Below are 20,645 nucleotides of genomic sequence, written 5' to 3'. Positions count from 1 at the left end.
TCTTAACTGTGGATGTTAATAATAGGCCCTGTCCTTAGGGCCATCATGACAGTGAAAGAGGATAGTGACTCTAAAGAACTAAGCCCAGGGTACAGCATATAACTGAATGTTCACGTGTAAGCACCTTCTACAGTACTTTATGGTCTTTTCTATATAATAAGCAGAGTCCTAAAATTTTATGTAAATCGAGTCTTTTTGAAAATGCAGAGGGGATATTTGCAGAGCTTTTGTAAAAATCCAGATTTTTAAATATATGTTTGCCAAAACCAAGCTACATGCAGTCAGATTCATTAAATGTTCAATAAGCATCAGCAATTGCAAGACTATGTTAAGTATCAGGGCTACTGAAAAAAAAAAAAAAAAAGAATATAATGCAATTTCTTGCTCAAGGAACCCTGTACCTTGTGTAAAGAAGCTAACATAATGATCTCAATCTGAGATTCGTGCTCTAGTAAAGGCTTAGAAAATCAACACAAGCCTCAGAGAGAGAGTAAGCGGGGCTATTGGACATCTGAGAAGGCTGTCGGGTAAATTGCATTGGATTTAGTTCGTATGCATGCGCATGTGTGTATGTGTGTGTTAGAAGGGGTGGGAAACACAGGGGAAGGAAAGGAGACCCATAGAAGGAACACCGTCAACAAATGTACAATGGCATAAAGTTGTACAATGTGATGTGTACAATGTGATGTGGAAAAGACACAGACATGGGGAGACCCAGAAATGAGCTGGAAATGAAGGTGGGGAAGAGAGTGAGTGAGCCTTGAATGCCACCCTGACAAGTTTCTGTCACCAGGGGGATACAATTAATAACTTTCAAAATACGGAAAGAAAGAAATTATAATTCTATTCAACAAGATAGCTTGGCTAGCCTGGAGGGAAGAGAGGCTGGTGAAAGGAGAGAGGGAAACATGGGGAGGCTCTTTCCACAAGAAACAAAGATGTAGCCTGGCAGTGAGAATAAAAAAGCCAAACAGAAACACAACCAACTGTGGGCTTGCAGAATATGTGTTCTTGGTTCATCTCACAAGGCTGGATGGAGAAAATCTGTAGAGGGAGCTGTTTCTGGCTTGGGGAACCCTTGTCACGTGCTTGGAATGCTTTGGGCAAAATGATTTGACCAGGAATGCACCAGGAGGGTAGGGTGCGGCAGCTCAGCCTCTACTGGGTGGAAGGGGAGTATTCAGGGTGCTGAGAGTGGCCCGGTGGGAGCGATGAGGATGATGGCTCACACCTGCTGAGTGCTTCCTGTGTGCCAGGCCTCATTTGTTTAAGTTATACATATGTGCCTCGATTACCCATATACAGCTAGATAGTACTGTTTTGCCCATTTTAAACATGGGGGATAGAGACAGAGAAAGACTACATAACTTGCTCAAGGTTAAGCAATTAAAAAATAAGCAGTATGGCAGGAATGTGAAGGCAGGCAGTCTAATTCCAGAGTCCACACTCTTCAGCACAAGTGAGAAATCTAGGCAGAAATGACAGCCTTAATCTCAATCAATGCTGAAGGCCAGCCTGGTTTTATTGATCCACAGTGACCCGGGTGGGGAAGCCTATGAGACTCCATCAGAGCAAGGTCATTTGAGATCCTGAGGAGCCACTATCTGGTTTCCACCCAGATTCTTCCAGCAAGTCCATTGTCCAAGAACAACCCTAAACTTCACACATCCAGGGAAGGCCAAATTTCAAGGGAAACTGGGACCCAGTCAATCTTCCTGAAACATCAGGAAAACAGAAATGACAATTCCTCTGGGGTCCCTGAGGGCAGTGGCAGCAGAAACAAAACTCTTGAGTGAATTCAAATCTCCAGGTCCTTTCTGGTCAGCAAGACCGGAAATGGAACTTAGCCATCGGATGAGTCATGAAGAGTTTTAAAGTTGAGAATAATGACCTTTAGTATGCATTCACAGCCCTCCCTCTTTAGTGTCATAAATAAAAGTTAGATATTTCATACTTTAAATGTAGGTATTTTGGTATAACACAGTATCTGAAGCAGCATCTACGTTTTCCCAAAGTTCAAGATATTTTAATGTTTTATATAATTAACCTCTATTATTTTTTTACATTGTGAATATAAAAGTCCAGAGATGGAGAATCAGTACCAAAGCAGCACTCTGAACTGTACTATGAAACAATTCTAAATTTTAAGATATATTATTTAAATAGACTCTCTGTTTTAATCTTCAAATCCAGGCTTAAAAGTGAACCTGTTCAACCCTAGAGCAGTGTTGGCTACCTCAGTGAAGGTTCTGTGGTCTTATGTGCCCAAATATAAGATGAGTTTCCTCTGAAAAGGTGCCACCTTAGATTTGTGTTTTTCAAAGTCTCCTAGTACACTGACCTCTTTGAACAACAAGGAATCGAATTGTTTTGGGAAGACACTAGAAATACTTAAATGAATGTAGTTTTGAATGCCAAAAAGAGCCCACCTGACAAAGAGCTGTGAAAAGAAACAAAGAAAACAATGCAGTCTTAGTTTGCATTCCTGGGGAGGGGGGGAACATATGACCTCACAATTTCTAATGCTGGAAGTTTTTGCAAACAGGCCTTTCAAAGATCATTTTATTTCAGTTTTTAAAAAGTGTTTATTTATTTTTGAGAGGGCGAGTGAAGGAAGGGCAGAGAGATAGGAAGACAGATTCTGAAGCAGACCCCACGCGATGTGGGGCTCGAATTCTCCAACTGGGAGATCCTGACCTGAGCTGAAGTTGGGCACTCATACCGAATGAGCCACCCAGGTGCCCCTCAAAGATCACTTTAAAAAGGTATAATGTTATATTTGCCAAAAATGCATAATCTGACTTCAATCATGAAGGAACAACAAACCAACCCAAATCAACATTCTACAGAATAAGTAGCTGGAACTCTTCAAAACTGGACAAGGACAAAGTAAGACTGAGGAACTTTCCCAGATTAAAGCAGATGGAGGAGTCATGATAACTGAATGCTTTGTGACCCTAGCTGAATCCTGGAACAGAAAAGAGATGCTCATGAGACGATCGTGTTTCTTTGGAAGGTAGTCTCAGTTTCTTTGGTCTCTTGAACAGAAACCCAGAATTTCCACAGTTAGAGTGAAAACAACCTCTACTAAGCAAACTATACTTGTTACTTTGGGGGGGGGGGGGTGGGGGCGTGGTCAGGATATTAGCACACATGATCTTGAAAGTCAGTGTATATATATATATTTTAGATCCAAATGCTTTGTAAGTTTAAAAGCAAAACTTGTATTTAAATATATCTTTAAAAAAAAAAAAAAAGATATCTTTTTTTTTTTTTTTTTTTTAATTTTTTTAACGTTTATTTATTTTTGAGACAGAGAGAGACTGAGCATGAACGGGGGAGGGTCAGAGAGAGGGAGACACAGAATCTGAAACAGGCTCCAGGCTCTGAGCTGTCAGCACAGAGCCCAACGTGGGGCTTGAACTCACGGACCGAGAGATCATGACCTGAGCCAAAGTCGGCCGCTTAACCGACTGAGCCACCCAGGCGCCCCTAAAGATATCTTTAAAAACTTATTTTGCCCTTAAAATTTGTTTTCCCAAAAAAAGGTTGATATACCTTTACTTTGTCAATTTTGCTGCATCCTGGCTGTTTCAAGGGTATTTTGAAAGGAATAATCAGTGTCTTAATTCAGTGATAAATACATATGGAATTCTTCTAACTGATATTGAACCTGAAATATCAACTATAATTATAATATGTGACAAACAGAAGAAGAATAATCCCACCTTGTCTCTATTAGGCCTTTTAAAAGCAATGAGATCAAGTGCATGTTTTGCCTGATTACTGTGATAGTTGGTGTGGTTTACACTTGTTTACAATGCATTTTACTACCATGAGTATGGATTACAAAAGTGCCCAAAGTATATGAACCAAACATTTAAAACAAAATTGGCATATTAAAAATGAACTGCATCATGATTAAAAGTGCAGAACTTCAGCATACTCACAATTGTTAATGCAATCGGCTTTCCAAGTACTTCCATTCTTGGCAAAGCTTACTAACACTAATGCCAGAAAACATTATTCTTTTTCAAAACATTAACTCCACATTCAAAATTCTGATAGTGTTGAGCCTTAAAATCTCTTGGCATGGGTTTTAACAATTCATTGGTTAATGAAAAAAACTGAGTTGGATAAACGAAAACTACTCAGCTATTTCAGTCACGCATGTAATTGTTAGAGCTGTCATATATGGGGATTTCAAAGAGGTATTCCAGAACATACATTCTCCACTGCTGCCCTTGGGCAGGCACTTTGTGCCATCACCACCAGCCCAGACAAGTGTTATGGATCCTGGAGACCCTGCACTACTAGGGCTCTCCCTCCATGGTCATGCCAGGTCCTGTAGCTACACTGGCTGCAGAGTAACCTCCCACTCTCCCAGGGACCTGGGCAACAGCCCCACAGGAATGCCCACCCCCAGCTGGACACAGGATGACAAAGCACTTGTCCGTCCGTCCGTCCCTCCCTCCCTTCCTTCCTCCTCCTCCTCCTCCTCCTCCCCCTCCTCCTCCTCCTCCTCCTCCTTTGCAGATGCCTGCACTCCTTAGGGAAGTTCAAACTGACCAGGGGACTATTTTAACTAAGTTAAAATATTGGTCTAGTTAGTATTTTTGGTCAAAGGAAATCTATTGTTTATTAACATATTAACATCTGATTGTTAAAGAAAAAATAGAAAGTGGAGAGAAGATATAACAATACCCATAGTTAAAACTTCTAAAGTCTCACTTTAAGATTCTCTAGAAGTTTGGGCCCCTGGGTGGCTCAGTTGGTTAAGTGTCCAACTTCACCTCAGGTCATGATCTTGCGGTTTGTGAGTTCAAGGCCCGTGTCAGGCTCTGTGCTGACAGGTCGGAGCCTGGAGCCTGCTTCGGATTCTATGTCTCCCACTCTCTCAGCCCCTACCCTGCTCACACTCTGTCTCTCTCAGACATAATAATAAACGTAAGAAATAAACTTAAGAAAAAAAAGATTCTCCTGAAGTTATGTTGTCTTAGTTGATGCGAAGGTTTTTTTTCCCAATTGATATAATATTAGTGTATATTCATATTTTACCTAATAGTATATCATAAGCATCTTCCCATATTAATAGTCTTTTAAACAAATATGTGTTTAATATGCCAACTAACTGTAACATGTCTTAGTGAACTGGTTCCTTATCATTGAACTTGTTGATTCACTTTTAAAAAAATCATTGATTCACTGAGTCGATCTACTACATTCACGTCACTGGATTCAATATTATAAGCACATAGATAGGAGTCAGTGGCTCCTCTCAGAATGCTTTTCAAAACTACAAAAGATACAAACATGCACACAACACATATAGCATATGCATGTCTACACTTTCTATATGTGGCCCTAAGCATTTAATTTAAAAAAAAATATTCTTACAGGATGGAAATATCCTAATTTTCTTTCCAGGTATTTCTTTTATTGCTGATTTCTGTAATCCTTGTCTACTGGGTTTGCCTTAGCACGACTGATCAGGAAATCTCTAAAGTAGCCACAGAAGAAAAATACTGAGCATCTTTAAATGTTTCATCTTAAGAACATCCCTAGCCAATTTGGGCGCCTGGGTGGCTCAGTCAGTTAAGCCTCCAACTTTGGCTCAGGTCACGATCTCGTGGTTCGTGAGTTGGAGCCCTGCATCGGGCTCTGTGCTGACAGCTTGGAGCCTGGAGCCTGCTTCGGATTCTGTCTCCCTCTCTCTCTGCTCCTCTCCCATTCACATTCTGTCTCTCTTTCTCAAAAATAAATAAAGATTAAAAAAAATCCCTAGCCAAAAACATTAACTACACCTGCATGTCAGACAAAACTGCTGTATGATGTAATACTGGGCTGAGACTTTGTTGTGGTTTTCTCTGAGGGGTGGTCCTGGAACAGAGAAGCAGACATCTGGAAACGGAGGTCTTAGAGCCACAAAGACATCGATATAAATCCTCCTCTCATCCCTTACTGAGCTGTGTGATTTTTGGCATGTTAGTCAAAAACAGAAAACAAAAATCCAGCAAAAAACCCCAACTCATTGTGCTTCAGTTTCCCTACTTGTAGAAAGGAGGTAAGAAAATAACATTTACCTCCAAGGTGGATGTAAGCGTTCTAGAAAACCTATGTAAAGGTCAAGCATGTGCCTGGCACACAACAGACACTGAATATGCTTATTTCCACAATGAGCATATATTCTGTTTTTAAAAGATAAACCTAGGGGCGCCTGGGTGGCTCAGTCGGTTAAGCGGCCGACTTCGGCTCAGGTCATGATCTCGCGGTCTGTGAGTTCAAGCCCCGCGTCGGGCTCTGTGCTGACAGCTCAGATCCTGGAGCCTGTTTCGGATTCTGTGTCTCCCTCTCTCTGACCCTCCCATGTTCTTGCTCTGTCTCTCCCTGTCTCAAAAATAAATAAAACGTTAAAAAAAATTAAAAAAAAAAAAGATAAACCTAACCATATATAATAAAACATAAAGAGAAAATTTTATTTACTTGGCTTTACTGCTACAGGTGAATTGTAAGGCATTACTCATTTCCTAGTGAAGGGTCTAGTCTTGAAAATTCAAGAGTCTAGAAATGTAGAGGTCGGTGCCCAGAAGCTGACCATGAGCACCTGGGAATCTACCTCCTAATATGTAGTTCATCCCATGCTTTTCCTCCTTTCTGTATATTCGCGAATACACATAGGAGATGATGAAGTAAAGTCACAGTGTGGGAAAGCCACTTCCACTGTCCAATCCTGCTCCGGAATGATTTGCTCCCCTTTCTAGTTCTTCTCACCTCGCCTCTGATTTGAGAGAGCCCCAAAACAACAGAGGACAGGACTACTCTGCTGCTCTATCAGCAGGTGGAATTAACTGCTCACCTTTCAAGAAAGTAGATGTTCCCCTGGAGACACCAGTGTGGAAAAGCTGATTCTGGCCCTGCAGTGCTTTGCCTCATATTTTACAGGAGAGCTCTGACACTCAACCCTCTCCTCTGAATGTGAATGAAATTTCCTGGCTAATGAGGGTTTCCCTGAAGAGTGCTTCCAAAAAATAATACACATTTGGTCACCAGTAAGTGTTCCCAGGGGCCTTAAGCAACCCTGGAATTCTCATTTTTCCCATTTGAATCAAACTGTGGAGTTAAAAAGTTGCAACCAATCACATGAAATCAACTATCTTTACTCTGTCAGAGCAATTCAGTCATCATTAAAATAGACATAATATTCCCAGGGATACAAAAATCTTGGATTTTTCTTCCCCCCATGGGGGTTAGATAAACACACATATCTGAATGGTCTCCAGGCTAGTCTGGGCCTCCACGCTGGGAGGAGAAGCCAGGAGAGAGGAAACACATCTGTGTGCAAAGGTAAATACAACATTGAAAGTTGTGTGTGTTTGAGACGTTGCCTATAGAGCTAGGAGGTAGACAAAACTTGCATCATTTTTGGAGTTGTATGCATAGGGAATTTCAGAAAACCTCTAACCTCAATAGACCCTGTACATAAGATTCTGTCTTTGTTTTTGAATTGTCTAAATCCACGCTGTTTCCTTGGGCTCAGGATCACAGGGTCACTGTTACAGTGACTGCAGACTCCAATGTACTAACCGCACACCACAAAGCACAAAAAAAGCTTAGTTTCAAAAGATTGTTTTGAAAACTGTCCTTTGCTTTTGCCGTTCCGTTACCCTGAAAACTCTGACCTCAGACATGCACGGTCCATCCCCTCGAGTCACTTGGGTCTCTGGTCAAATGTTCTCTTACTGGAGAAATCTTCCTGACCGTCCCTTGTGAAGTAGTAGAAACCCACTCAAAAACAGGCCCTGTATCACCTTAGGATGCCTTATTTTTCTTACTCTTATTTTTCTTTAAAAAAAATCTTTTTTTAAGTTTATTTGAGGGAGAGATGGAGAATGAGCAGGGGAGGGGCAGAGAGAGAGAGGGAGAGCAAGCATCCCAAGTAGGCTCTGTGTTGTAAGTACCAAGCCCGATGCCAGGCTTGAACTCATGAACTATGAGATCATGACCCGAGCCAAAACCAAGAGTTGGATGCTCAATTGACTGAGCCACCCAGGCTCCCCTCTTATTCTTATTTTTCTTTCTCCCTACCTCTCATATTATAGATGCATTTGATTTTCCACCTCCCCTCCCCAGCAATGCAAGCTCCATGAAAGGAGGAACTTTGTTTTTTCACTGCTATATCCCACAGAGTTCGTGAATACCCCATTACTGTTCAATAAATATTTGCCACATGAATGAATGACTTGTAGATGTTTCAGCCAAATGCCATACATCTCCAATTCTCTTCCCAGCAAGATATAAATGCAAACAAAGCTCCTGGAATACATGTAAGGCTAACACTAAATCTCCTTAGATGTCTTTGTTGCAACTTACAAAGCAAGTGTATCCATATGAGCTACGCTAAGAATTTATAAAAAGCAAGCTTCTCTTCTAATCTTCCCAGGCTATAATACTAATGAACACACAACTTGCCCTCCCTCCCAAGTTTCAAATCATTTCATGCTCACAGAAACCTAGATATCTTTCTTACCATACTGATCGGAATTGGTGGTGAAGAGAAGGTAGTCAGAGGCACAGGTCTGGGATTCAATATCCAAATCTCCTAACCTCAGAATCAGTCTCTTCCCCTTTGGTACTCTGATAGTCTTTTCACAAACAGTGTGATTGGGGTAAGTCCCTGGATAATTCTTAGACGTCATTGTGCCGCTGTCCTGATAGGTCACTATGTGCCCACAGCCATCACCTGGTAAAGAAAAAAAAGAATGAAAGAAGTGAAATTAATTCTTATTGAGCATTGAGAGAGTCTAGTACAATCTCCAAGTCATGTATTTATTCCTTCTTTGCAGAGAGAGAAAAGCTAAAAAAAAAAAAAAAAAAAAAAAAAAAGAAGAAGAAGAAGAAGAAATTATTTATTATTTCAGGGTATTTCATCTGGTTTCCCAGTTTAATATTCTGAATATTGATCAAAATGTTTCCGATACTAGAATGGAAAGCCCTTGGCAAACACATCATTTAATCACACTACTTTTTCTAACCATCTATTTATCTACTCACTGAAACTGGCAGAGTAGGCCCTCGACACTCACACATTTGCCATTTGTGGCAACGCCACGCAATAATTTGTGATGGAGAAAATAATCTGACACGCTTTAGAGGGTCATCATACTGCTACACAAGAAAATGTGCGCCACATGCTGCTGGTAGAATCTGAGACCCAGGCTGAGAGGAGAGTGAGAACCTGTAGGAGGCTAGCAGCCATTTGACATTCGTATCTCAGTTAATGGCAGTCACAGTTGTGAAGGTTCCTGATAGACCCAGGATGTGTCATTAGAGATTGTCGAGGGTCTAGTGCACTGAGCGCTTGCCATGTAACCAGACCTGGTATTGACAGAGACACAAAAAAAGCAGCAAGGGCAGCTTCGCAGAACTAAGAGCAAAACGGGAGACGGTCACATGTTCAACTAATATAATACTAGGTGCTATGTGCCATATCGGGAACTTAAAGTGCTGAGGAAGGTAGGAGAGAATCGATTTCAGTGAATTATCACACTTCACTAAAATAAATTTTCTTAAGACTTTTCTGAGTAGGAAAAAACATCAATTGACCAACTCGTTGCTCCAGTAGATGAAAAAGACTAAATCATTCACTCAGATATCTAAGTGCATGCACAATTGGGTGGGTTGCAAGTTAAATTAGCATACATTGCATTCAAATTGCAAAATTCCTGTGGTTAGTTTGGCTTCACATAAAAGCAAGAATTTCTGCCCTTAGCTGGAGAGAGAGAAAGCAGAAATTGACTGAAGAAAGAATTCTCGGAGTAGTAATAAAACGAGGCCTCTGCATCCCAAAGTCTCCCACAGAGAAGCCCCAACTTGAGCAGCCTTCTTCCTCCTCTAGCCTCTTCCTGAGCTAGAGAAGGATTGGCCTGGGGCCTTCGTTTATCCCACTCTCTTCTGACCCTGAGGCTCCCAGCCTAAATGATAATGGAGGCTTAGTTAAAAATAAAATAAAATAAAATAAAGCGGGGGGGGGGGGGGGGGGGGGGAAAGAGGGGGAGGCACAGAACTCCAGAATCTACTCCATTATCAGCAGACAAGTCTAAGGAGAAGATCCACCCATAATCCAGAAACTGCCACAAAATTCCCAGGGCCCCAGACAGGCGGATGGATGGGGAGAGAAGAATTAACCTTACCAAGCGATGGGTCAGAGAAAACCAACAGAAACACAGGTGGACACCAAGATAAACTACTATGAAACCTGGGCACCTAGGGAGAAACTGTGCAATTTATCTGGAAGATGATAGAGACCCATACAAGTTTTTGAGAAAGGAGATAATGAAAGAAGTATTTGTAAAAAAGATAGTCTGGTTTGGCAATGCTACAGGAATTAGGATGTAAAGAGAATCTGGATCAGAGGAGCAGGACAAAGGCTAGGAATGGGGCAGCTAGAAAGGGAAGGGAAAGAAAAACAGATATTCACAAGAAAAAAAAAATTACTGGACTTGGGTCTTGGCTACTTATAGTGGGAAAGACAAGAGGAGGGAGAAAAAAAAAAACAACCACTGAGATTGTGAGTCTAGAAATGACTGGAACACTGAGGCTAATATAAATAGAAAGAGAAGCCCAGAGAGAGAGAGAGCGAGTGAGCAGGTCTGGGGGCAGACGTTGTAAGTCTGGTTAAGGCTGAGGTGACAGCTCTATTTCTTGACATCTCTGGCAGTGAGCACAAAATAGTTAAAAATTAAATGAAAATTATACTAGAATGAAGCATGTGGTGCAGAAGCACATAGTGAACAGGGCTTTGACTTAAAATTTGAATTATTTGCCTGCTTGTAAAGGCTTTGGTTTAAAAAATCCAATTTTGGGGAGCCTGGGGGGCTTAGTCGGGTAAGCGTTCAAGTTCAGCTCAGGTCATGATCTTGCGGTTTGGGAGTTCAAGCCCCGTGTCCGGCTCTCTACTGTCAGCTCAGAGCCTGCCTGGGATTCTCTGTCCCTCTCCCCACCCCCCCACTCTCTCTCTCTCTCTCTCTCTGTGCCTCCCCCACTGGCACTCTGTCTCTCAAAAATAAACATACAAAATCAGTTTAAAAATCCAATTTACAGTTTCTCTTGAAAACTGGAAAGACATGGCAATCATGCCAGCAGGCATTCTTATGGGGCTAGTGACACAGTGGCTGCCCCTTTAAAGGAGACAGGTGCCCTAGCTCCCCACCAGACCCTGACTGCTCATTTCTATGACACGTCCCACCTTGGGAGGCAATGATTTTGAGCATGCTGCTAGGGCAACACTAGGGAAGCTAGTGTACAAAAAATCATGCATACAATTACACACATAACTAACCCTCTCTATGCCGCCAAGAGTTCACCTGGTCAAACATGTCAATGCCTTTTATTACTATGAAATTCTCTGCTTTAATAAGAAAAGAAAAAGCAAACTCTTTTGGAAAACACAACTAAAAAATATAAAATGAAGGGTAATTATATGTGAATCAACTTTCATATCATTATTGTATTCTTGATTTTAAGTGACATGTCATGACAAAGGAAAATCCCAGGGTATCACGTTTATCCAACCCTGTAATTACATTTCTTACCAATCACTTTCACTCTAAAGCCCAAGAGGAAGCTAATTTTACCGGGTGATACGGGGCAGAAAGTGAGCAGGTTTGTCTCCAACACTCCCCTGTTATTCTGCCTGGGGGATCTGTGCCTCCTTGGAAAAATTTCTCTTTTCCATTAACTATCAGAATGAAACTCTAGGAGTCTTTGTTCTGCCAAAAAACAAAAAAAAACAAAAAAAAAACAAAAAAAAACCCCTGAAAGGAGCTGCTGAGTCCTAATTCGTTAAAAAGCAAGCTGTCATTAGAAGTTGTAATTTCACCTCTGCCTGTGGACAGAGACTATTTCTAGAGTTTTCTGTGGCAAACACTAATATAATACATTTATCCCAGGGTATTAACTACATCAGGAATTTTCACCCTATTGTCCTCCCATAGCGTGATTAAGAAAACTAGATAGAATAATAATACTGTAATACATACTTGAAAGCGGATGAGAGAGTAGATGTTAAATGTTCTCACCACAAAAAAAGAAATGGTAATTTTGTGAGGGGACGGAGGGGTTAGCTAACGTTGTCGTGGTAATAATTTTGCAATATGGAAGTGTGTCAAGTCAATACATTGTAGATTTGAACTAACACAATGTCATATATCGATTATATCTCAATAAAGCTGGAGGAAAAAAGCACTAGAAATATGCCAAAGGGGAGAATAGAGAACTGGTAGGGAGAGAAAATGGCTACCATATCATGGATTGTATAAGGTAGATTCATGCAAATAATCAACAATAGAGAAGCAATATTCCCATGACCTCATCCTAACACTCTGGTAGTTTAACTCATCACCTGACTGTAGTTAAGAATCACTGACAGGGAAGACAACAAAAATTATTTAAAAATCTATCAGTCTTTGTTCCATTTCTTGTGTGTCAATGTCAATTTCCTGGTTGTGATTTGCAAGATGTTATCATTGAGGGTAACTAGGTAAAGGGTACAGGACATTTCTCTGTGTTATTTCTTGCAATTGTATATAATCTACAGTTATCTCAGAAAAAGTTTCATTAAAAAAATTGAAAAAAAATCTGTCAGTGTAGTTAATTTTGGCTGATGAGGGTGAAAATGAGGGGGCTTTCATTTTCTACTTTATACTTTTCTACACTATTTGGTTTTGTTATTCTGTATGTTTCTCCCATTTAAACTATGCTTAAATAAAATATACAAATTTACATTGAAAAAGTATATATGGAATGCCAACCAATAAAGGAGGCCACTTTTATTTGAAAATCTTTCTGTAACAAATTCATTATCCATCTTCCTCATATTTGTCTAAGAATCATGGGGTGTTATGTCTGCGGCGGCGGGGGGGGGGGCTATACATGTTCCAGTTTACAGATGAGAAAACACAATGTACACTGACTTTCCTTAAGGCTGCTTTACTGATGGTGGATCCCAGACTGCAATTCCCAGGTGATTTAGCAATGGCTCTAGGATTTTAAAAAACATTTTTGTCTCTCTTCTTTGATTTTGTAACAAATACTTATGCTTAATCTTTAAAAAACATCTGAACTGCTGCCCTATCAGACCTTCCTTTGGATACTTTGATGACACCCTCTTATTAAAATGAACAGTTCCCTAATAAGAGAAAGCTGACTCCTGCAAGTCATAAACAGATGGAAAACCATTGGGTAGAAGGTTGAGGAAGAACTTCAAAATTTAAGTGCCAGATGTGTTACCATCTAAACTCACTGATGGATCCCAGCATGACTACAAGTAAGGCAATCAGATACTAGGTGTCTCCAGGTTGGATAAAATGTGCTCTGTGCACCAACACCTATGAAGCACTCTTGCCAAAAAGCAAAACGTGAATCAATAATTGACTCCAAATCTCACCAAGCCTTTACACCTAACTTCCAGGCTACAGGAAATGCACAAGTTTATGGACACCGTAAGGAAGCCATTAGCCAAATCTAGGCTGGAATATGCTAGTGCAACTGACCTAGTTTCTTCAACAATGAATTGTATAAAGAGGCATAAAAGAATGTATTTATTTTAAACTAAAGGAAACTGAAGAACCACAGCAACCCAGTGAATCTCATTTGGATCCTGATTTGAAATACCAACCTTATAAAACTGTTTCAAGAAGGTAAGTGGGGTACTGATATCAGGAAAGTATTATTCATTTTATTAGGTGTGATAATGATGTTGAGGCTGTGTAAGAAATGTCTTTTTTTAGGGAGGCCTACTGACATATTTGGGCTGAAATGGCATGATAACATGAAGTCTGGGATTTGCCTTAAAATACTCGAGTAAAAAAAGGGAGGAAGCAGGATAAGAAAAAAGAGATGGGGGAAGGTTGATGGCTGCTATGGATGAGGGTTTGGTTTAAAAAAAAAAACTGAAATGAAAAGAAATGAAGGTCAGTCTTTAGGGGAAAAAATATCACCTTGGTTTTGAGGATTAAGCTCCATATGCTGTTGGGAGGCCTGATGGGTAGTGAGCCACAGTGATACAGGAGTGTGGGGTGAGACCGCTAGGTTCAAGTGTCACCTACCTAACATCAAACGGGGGGGGGGGGGGGGACATGGAAATAAAGGGGAAGGAGGAAGCTTTGCCACAGGGAACTTGTCTAGTCTTCAAAAGTGGCTACCACCCAGTGTTTATCTTTTTCTTCCTTTGAACTGTAATTTAATGGCCAAAGCACATGATGACTAAACTATCCGTCATTTCCTCCTCTCCTCTGCAGAATATGTGAAGAGTGGTCACTCCATGATGGGCCTAAAACCTGGGGTTTGCTTGGAGCCATAGCCGACTTGTGAGACTGATCAAACCCCTTCTCAAAACAACTTAAAAAACAAAACTGGATGAAGTTGAGATTTTGGAAAAAGCTGCTAAGTACTCAGTAGTTTATAGATCCCCAAGTGACCTCTACACAAAATTTAAGTATTTGATTTGTGAACATTTGGAAACAATCTAAATTAGAAAAGGATGGTCAAACTATATCTCCAAGCCATGTGGTAATAAGGAAAAGTTAAAGTCATGGTTTAGAATTCTCTTTAACTTAAAAACGCGATATAGTGTACTAACAGATATAAAGGGAAAACGTTTGAAGTGTTACGATGTAGGATTACAAGTGATTTTCACTTTATTGATACATTTATTTTCTAAATTCTCTACAATATGAAAGCATAATGTAGATATCAGAAAAATAGTATAATGAAAGATACCAAATTTACCTAATATTCTGTGTAACATAAGCTACTTTTAGCATTAGCCTTAAGGTACAGACTGAAAGAAGTCTCTTTAAACCAATACGCACAGACTGTCATTAAAAACTCACTCAACAGCTAGGAATTTAGAATAATGCAGATCTCACTTGAAGGAGCTCACAGGCAAGAGGAGAGGGGTGTGCTAACAAGTAATTCCTGAGAGTATAGTGACAGCTCCCAGAGGTATGGGCTCAATATCTATTCTCCAAATGCCTGAAATGAATGCATATGTCTCTATGCTTTTAATATCAGCTGTTCTGGAAGTATGGATATACAGGGTATTTTCTAAATAAGCTTAAAACAAATCCCAGATGCTTGTCTACACGCGTCAACTGTTTATTTAGTCTACTCTAATTCCACCCACTAAGAAAGGAAAACAATAACTTCCTTAAAAGACTATTTCCCTTTGATAAGAAATCACGTTCCACTAACAGAAAAGTGAAATTAAGACATACCTAGTATGAACTAAGTTCTGTAATACTACAAAGCAAGAATTAGGCTTCAGAAGAAAACTTTCAACTGAATTGCACTTGTGGAAAATTGGATGACATAAAATACATAACGCAAAAATTCCTTTAAGATTAATTATTAACTAATCCATACAAGAAAACAACAGACCTCAAACATTTAAAAAATTTATGACCCATAGTTAGAACATAGATTTTTTGGGGTGCTCAGGGGGCTCAGTCAGTTGGGCATCCAACTTCGGCTCAGGTCATGATCTCACAGTTTGTGAGTTGAAGCCCTGCATCAGGCTCTGTGCTGACAGCTCAGAGCCTGGAATCTGCTTTGGATTCTGTGTCTCCCTCTCTCTCTGCCCCTCCCCCACTTGTGCTCTGTCTGTCTCTGTCTCTGTCACTCTCTCTCTCAAGAATGAATAAACATTAAAAAAAAAAAAAGATTTTTCATTACAATCTAAGTAAGCACACATACACACACGTAGAAACAAACAGAAGTCTAACGTTACAATTCTTTTTAGCGTATGTAATGCATTATGATTTTCCTATTCCACTTCATTTTTTTAAATTGAAAGCATGCTGGTTGTGTCAACTGAATTAATTTTATTGCCTACTAATGGGTCACCACCTGCAATTTGAGAAATAGTGCTCTAAAATATCACAAGAGTGAAACCATTTCTAGAAACATGATTTCATTCCTGTTGTATCATTGCTCTTCTAATATTCAAGTTATAACAGGTCTCAACCCATATACAATCACCTGTGTGTGGGTGTGAGAACATCTTTTCCCATGTCTAAGATCAAGTGAGCTCTTGATGACTACAATCTTTTCAACCACAAAGGGGAGTTTGCAATTATTACAGAGTTCTTTGTCTGATGGCAATGTGAACAGATTTCCCAAGGTATTACTAATTTCATTGTCAGCCATACTCTCTCATAAATTTTGCTCTTTTCAGCTGTGTTTAACTTTTTTATGTTGTGTGTTGCCTGGAATGGAAAAATAAGAGCAGGAGGGTCTAAGTGGTTATGTGAGAATAAAGCTAGTAAGAATGAAGTTGTGATGGTGACTTCAATTATTCAAAATTTTTCATTTTACTGAAAGGAAAATGGATAATACTATGCTGACAGAAGACACAGCTATAGATTAGAAGCACAGGACCGAGTTCTGCAAAACTGTTTTAGAATCTCTTTAGACCTTATTGCCACCAAGTATAATAATGGAAGCTAATGATAGGACTAATGATCTAAAGAAGATGATACTTTTGCCTCAGCAGATGAAAGACATTTGGCAGTAAAATAAAAGGAAACACAAGGTACATATTGTCAAAAAGTCTCTCCATGTAAACTCCCAAGATGGTGTTTCCTATCAGCTGAAAGAACCACTTAAAATAAATCAATTTGAATGCATGAAAGTGAAACGAGTCATTTCTTTTTTTTTTTTTTAATTTTTTTTTTTTAACATTTATTTATTTTTGAGACAGAGAGAGAGCATGAACAAGGGAGGGTCAGAGAGAGAGGGAGACACAGAATCCGAAACAGGCTCCAGGCTCCGAGCTGTCAGCACCGAGCCCGATGCGGGGCTCGAACTCACAGACCACGAGATCATGACCTGAGCTGAAGTCGGACGCTTAACCGACTGAGCCACCCAGGCGCCCCGAAACGAGTCATTTCAAGAGGTCCTATCCAAGACTCCTTACATAATGTGAGGCTGTTTCCATCAGGGTGCAAGGGCATCAAAAATTTTAAGTGTTCACATAAGAAGCATACCTAACAGTAAAAAAAAAAAAAAATTCAAAACCTAATTTAATGCTACCCTTTAATGTGCTATAAGTAAAACCACATAGAACTGCAAGAACTGCATAGTTCTTGGTCACTCTCCTGTTCTGTGATTCCCAAGGGAAAGTTAAAGATCACAGAAGGGGTGTGGGTGTGGGGGAAGAGGGCTTGCACACCTATTGCTTTTCTAATTTCATAAATTATTTCCATACACTTAAGAGGTGACAGATGACAATGGTTAGGACACTGGGCTCCTGCCCAGTACTGGCTGTTTGACCTTAGATAAGTCCCTTTACCTCTCTTAAAGAGCTACAATTCATCATCATAGAGACAATGATAGCGTCCCCCTCCCTCGACACACAGGGTTATCATGAGCATTAAGTGAGATAATGGTAGTAAAGTATTAAGCATAAAGGCTAGCATACAGTAAGAATTCAAAATATTTTAACTGCCATATTTTTATTTAAAACTACCACACATATTAAAGTAGCAAGAATATTGCTTTGGGTTCGCTGACTTTGTCCAAATTCCCTCACTCACTGGCTCCATGATCTTAAGAAATTACCATTTTTTTGTGTATCAGTTTTCCTCATCTTTGAAAAGCCTAACCACATATGTGCCTGGGTGGCTTAGTCAGTTAAGCGTCCGACTCTTGATTTCAGCTCAGGTTATGATCTCACAGTTATGAGATCAAGCCCCATGTCAGGCTCCACACTGAGCGTGGAGCCTGCTTTGGATTCTCTCTCTTCCTCTCTAAATAAATAAACATTAAAAAAGAGCCTGACCACAATTGGGCATGGTAAAGATGAGTGAGCCTGTGTTAAGGGTTAGAGTCTGTCAGAAGCTCTAATTAGAATGCTCCCTGCCCCATTATGTATCCAGGGCCCCACTGACTGCTAGGACAGCGTCTCCCAAAGTGGGCACTGTATGCTTTTGAGTCCTTGGGAAACTTAAAAGGAGGTCAAGCCTTCATCTCCAAAAAAGATCTGCAAGATAAATTTCACCAGTAGAATTTTACCTTTTTCTTTGCCACGGGCCATCTCACAGCCCTTAGAGTGCACAGTGACGTTCTCACAGCAGACACAGGTTGGAATATTCTCAGGGAACCCCTTCCTCAGTGGGTGTCTCCTGATGTAGTGTTCCATAGGGCACATGGCCAGCCAACTCCTGGGCTAGGCTCTCAAAAATGGGATGCACACTGGGATTCCATGATGGGGCTTCTGGGATTAAGGCTGAGATGCAGAGAAGTGGATTCTGGCCTTGAGACTTTAAAGAACAATACTAAAATTATACTATGTGAATCTGATAATTCAAAAGGAAGAATTTTCCCACTGTTGTGAACTCACAAGTGCTGTGGGGGAAATTTGTAACAAATTGGATGCATTCTTTAGGAGAAGTTGCTTAATTTCAGAGATAAAAAGGGGAAAAAACTTGTTTGTACAGCAAAACAAGTCTAAGACAACTATTTTATCTCTGTTGAATAGATGCTTAGGATAAGGAAGTTAGAGAAAAGCAGCTGCTGACCTTTACCAATAATGTCAGGATGTTGATGTAATGTCCAAGTTGCAATTGCTGGGGGTGAAGATAAACGCGGGAAATCTTTCCTGTCTCTACCACGCGCTATATTTTCTAACCTTGGTTCCATGTTAAATATACACACCGCCAATATTCAGATAAAGTGTAAATGGACATTGAATTTTCTCTCTGGAGTAAAAAAAAAAAAAATCCAGTATACCAAGTGTGGATAAAGTTAATCTCATTTCATTAAAACTATAAACATCTCTTTCTCTCTCTCTCTCTCTCTCTCTCTCTCACACACACACACACACACACACACACACACGTACACACACACGTTGTCACTTTTCCAGATACATTTTTCAAAACCTCAGCAAGAACCAAAATGTTATTGGAATAGTTAAAAAAAAATCGCCATAATATTGTGAAAATGCTAATAACACCTGGCATTTACTAAACATTTATTATAAAATGTGGCAGATAGAGTATTCTACAGGACTTTATGTTACTGAATCTTCTTATAAGTGTATTCTACCGATAATAAATATTAGTTCCCTTTTTAAAATTATGAAACATTTCATACATACACATACAGACATATAGAAAGTAATATCTCAAACATCCAAGAATATACCCCATAGCTTGTAAGATAGGCCATTTCCAATAGAGCACAACTGAAGACCCCAACACCCCTTTTCCATCCCACACCCCTCTTGTTATTGCCCCTGTTCTATGTGTGAAGAAGAGGCTCTGAGAAGCCGGGTAACTTGGCCCAGGTGGCTGAGCTGGCACCTGAACCTCTCCTGAATTCCAGAAACCACGGACCTCAGTCCCTGCGCTTTAAGGCTGCAGCTGCTAAAGTCACCCAATGTGGAGGTGAGGAAACTGAGGCAGACAGACTTAAGACTTGCCCATGCTCACATTACTGCTGAGCAGCACAATTAGTATTAAAACCCACATTATTCTTTTATAGTCTTACTCTTCTTGTCTCAAAATTAACATGAGGAAAGTAGCCATGGTTAATTCAGGGATTCTTGTAAAACTTATGAGAAACTCTATCACCCTCTCTCTTTAATTATTTAAGCAAGTACTTTTTACCACACTATTAAGGGACAGTCTAATGAGAGGTGACTATTTTACCTCCAACAAAGGTTGTTCACTTTTCTTAGCACCAAGGTGGCTCCTAAAAGATGCTCTGTAAATGAAGTTTTCAGTGGATCAAAGTGCTGCTTCTTAACCTTCTGTGGGCACACCAGTCATCTTGGGATCTGGGTAATAGGCAGGGCCTGGAAATTCTGTGCGTTCAAAAGGTTCTTGGTAATGACTATTTTGCTGATGCCTGAAAGATATACTCTGAATAGCAAGAGACTTAAAGAGCCCTTATTAATTAATTCCTATTAATAGATAGGGACCAGGGGTTCCTGGATGGCTCAGTCAGTTAAGCATCAGACTTTAGCTTAGGTCAGGATCACACAGTTGGTGGGTTTGAGCCCCACGTCTGGTTCTGTGCTGACAGCTCGCAGCCTGGAGACTGCTTCGGATTTTGTGTCTCCCTCTCTCTGCCCCTCCCCCGCTCACACTCTATCTCTCAAAAATGTTAAAAAATTAAAAAAAAAATAGATAGGGATCTTGCAGTGAACCTTTTCAAAAATGAAAAATTCTTGAGATACCAGTTTTATATGGTTTTATTTTAATATCTATTCCTAAAATTGGAACAAGTCTATATTCTTAACTCTTTGACACTTATTTTCATGATTTCATTTGTAAGTCTAGAACAGGCAATAATAAATTTCAGGATCTACATTTAAGCCAGGGTGACATTTCTGACACCTGGAAAAAAGTGTCAATTTAGAAATTATTTAGGGGTAACTGGGTGGTTCAGTCTGTTAAGAGACCAACTTCAGCTCAGGTCATGACCTCATAGTATGAGAGTTCGAGTCCCACGTCAGGCTCTGTGCTGACAGCTCAGAGCTTGGTGCCTGCTTCTGATTCTATGTCTCCCTCTCTCTTTGCCCCTTCCCTGCTTGCTCTCTGTCTCTGTCTCTGTCTCTCTCTCTCTCTCTCTCTCAAAAA

General features: G+C 40.1%; 1 protein-coding gene across 2 annotated transcripts in view; it reads right to left on the bottom strand.

The window, feature by feature from the left end:
• Window positions 1–20,030, bottom strand: part of DCBLD1 (discoidin, CUB and LCCL domain containing 1) — a 56,605-nt gene extending 36,575 nt beyond the window's left edge. Inside the window, exons 1-3 of one of the 2 annotated variants that reach the window (XM_042987063.1) lie at window positions 19,713–20,030; window positions 18,579–18,758; window positions 8,528–8,740 (exon numbers count right to left, since the gene is read on the bottom strand). In XM_042987063.1, coding sequence (XP_042842997.1) covers window positions 8,528–8,740; window positions 18,579–18,699 — 334 coding nt within the window. In that variant the 5' untranslated portion in view covers window positions 18,700–18,758; window positions 19,713–20,030. Of the gene's footprint in view, window positions 1–8,527; window positions 8,741–18,578; window positions 18,759–19,712 lie in introns of those variants that run through there. The other variant, XM_042987064.1, reaches the window with a different exon arrangement.
• Between the last annotated feature and the right edge of the window lie 615 nt (window positions 20,031–20,645).

The sequence above is a fragment of the Panthera tigris genome, chromosome B2 (assembly GCF_018350195.1).
Source record: "Panthera tigris isolate Pti1 chromosome B2, P.tigris_Pti1_mat1.1, whole genome shotgun sequence".
NCBI lineage: Eukaryota > Metazoa > Chordata > Mammalia > Carnivora > Felidae > Panthera > Panthera tigris.
The sequence above is the reverse complement of the archived record's forward strand: the minus strand, read 5'-3'. Positions and strand labels throughout refer to the sequence as shown.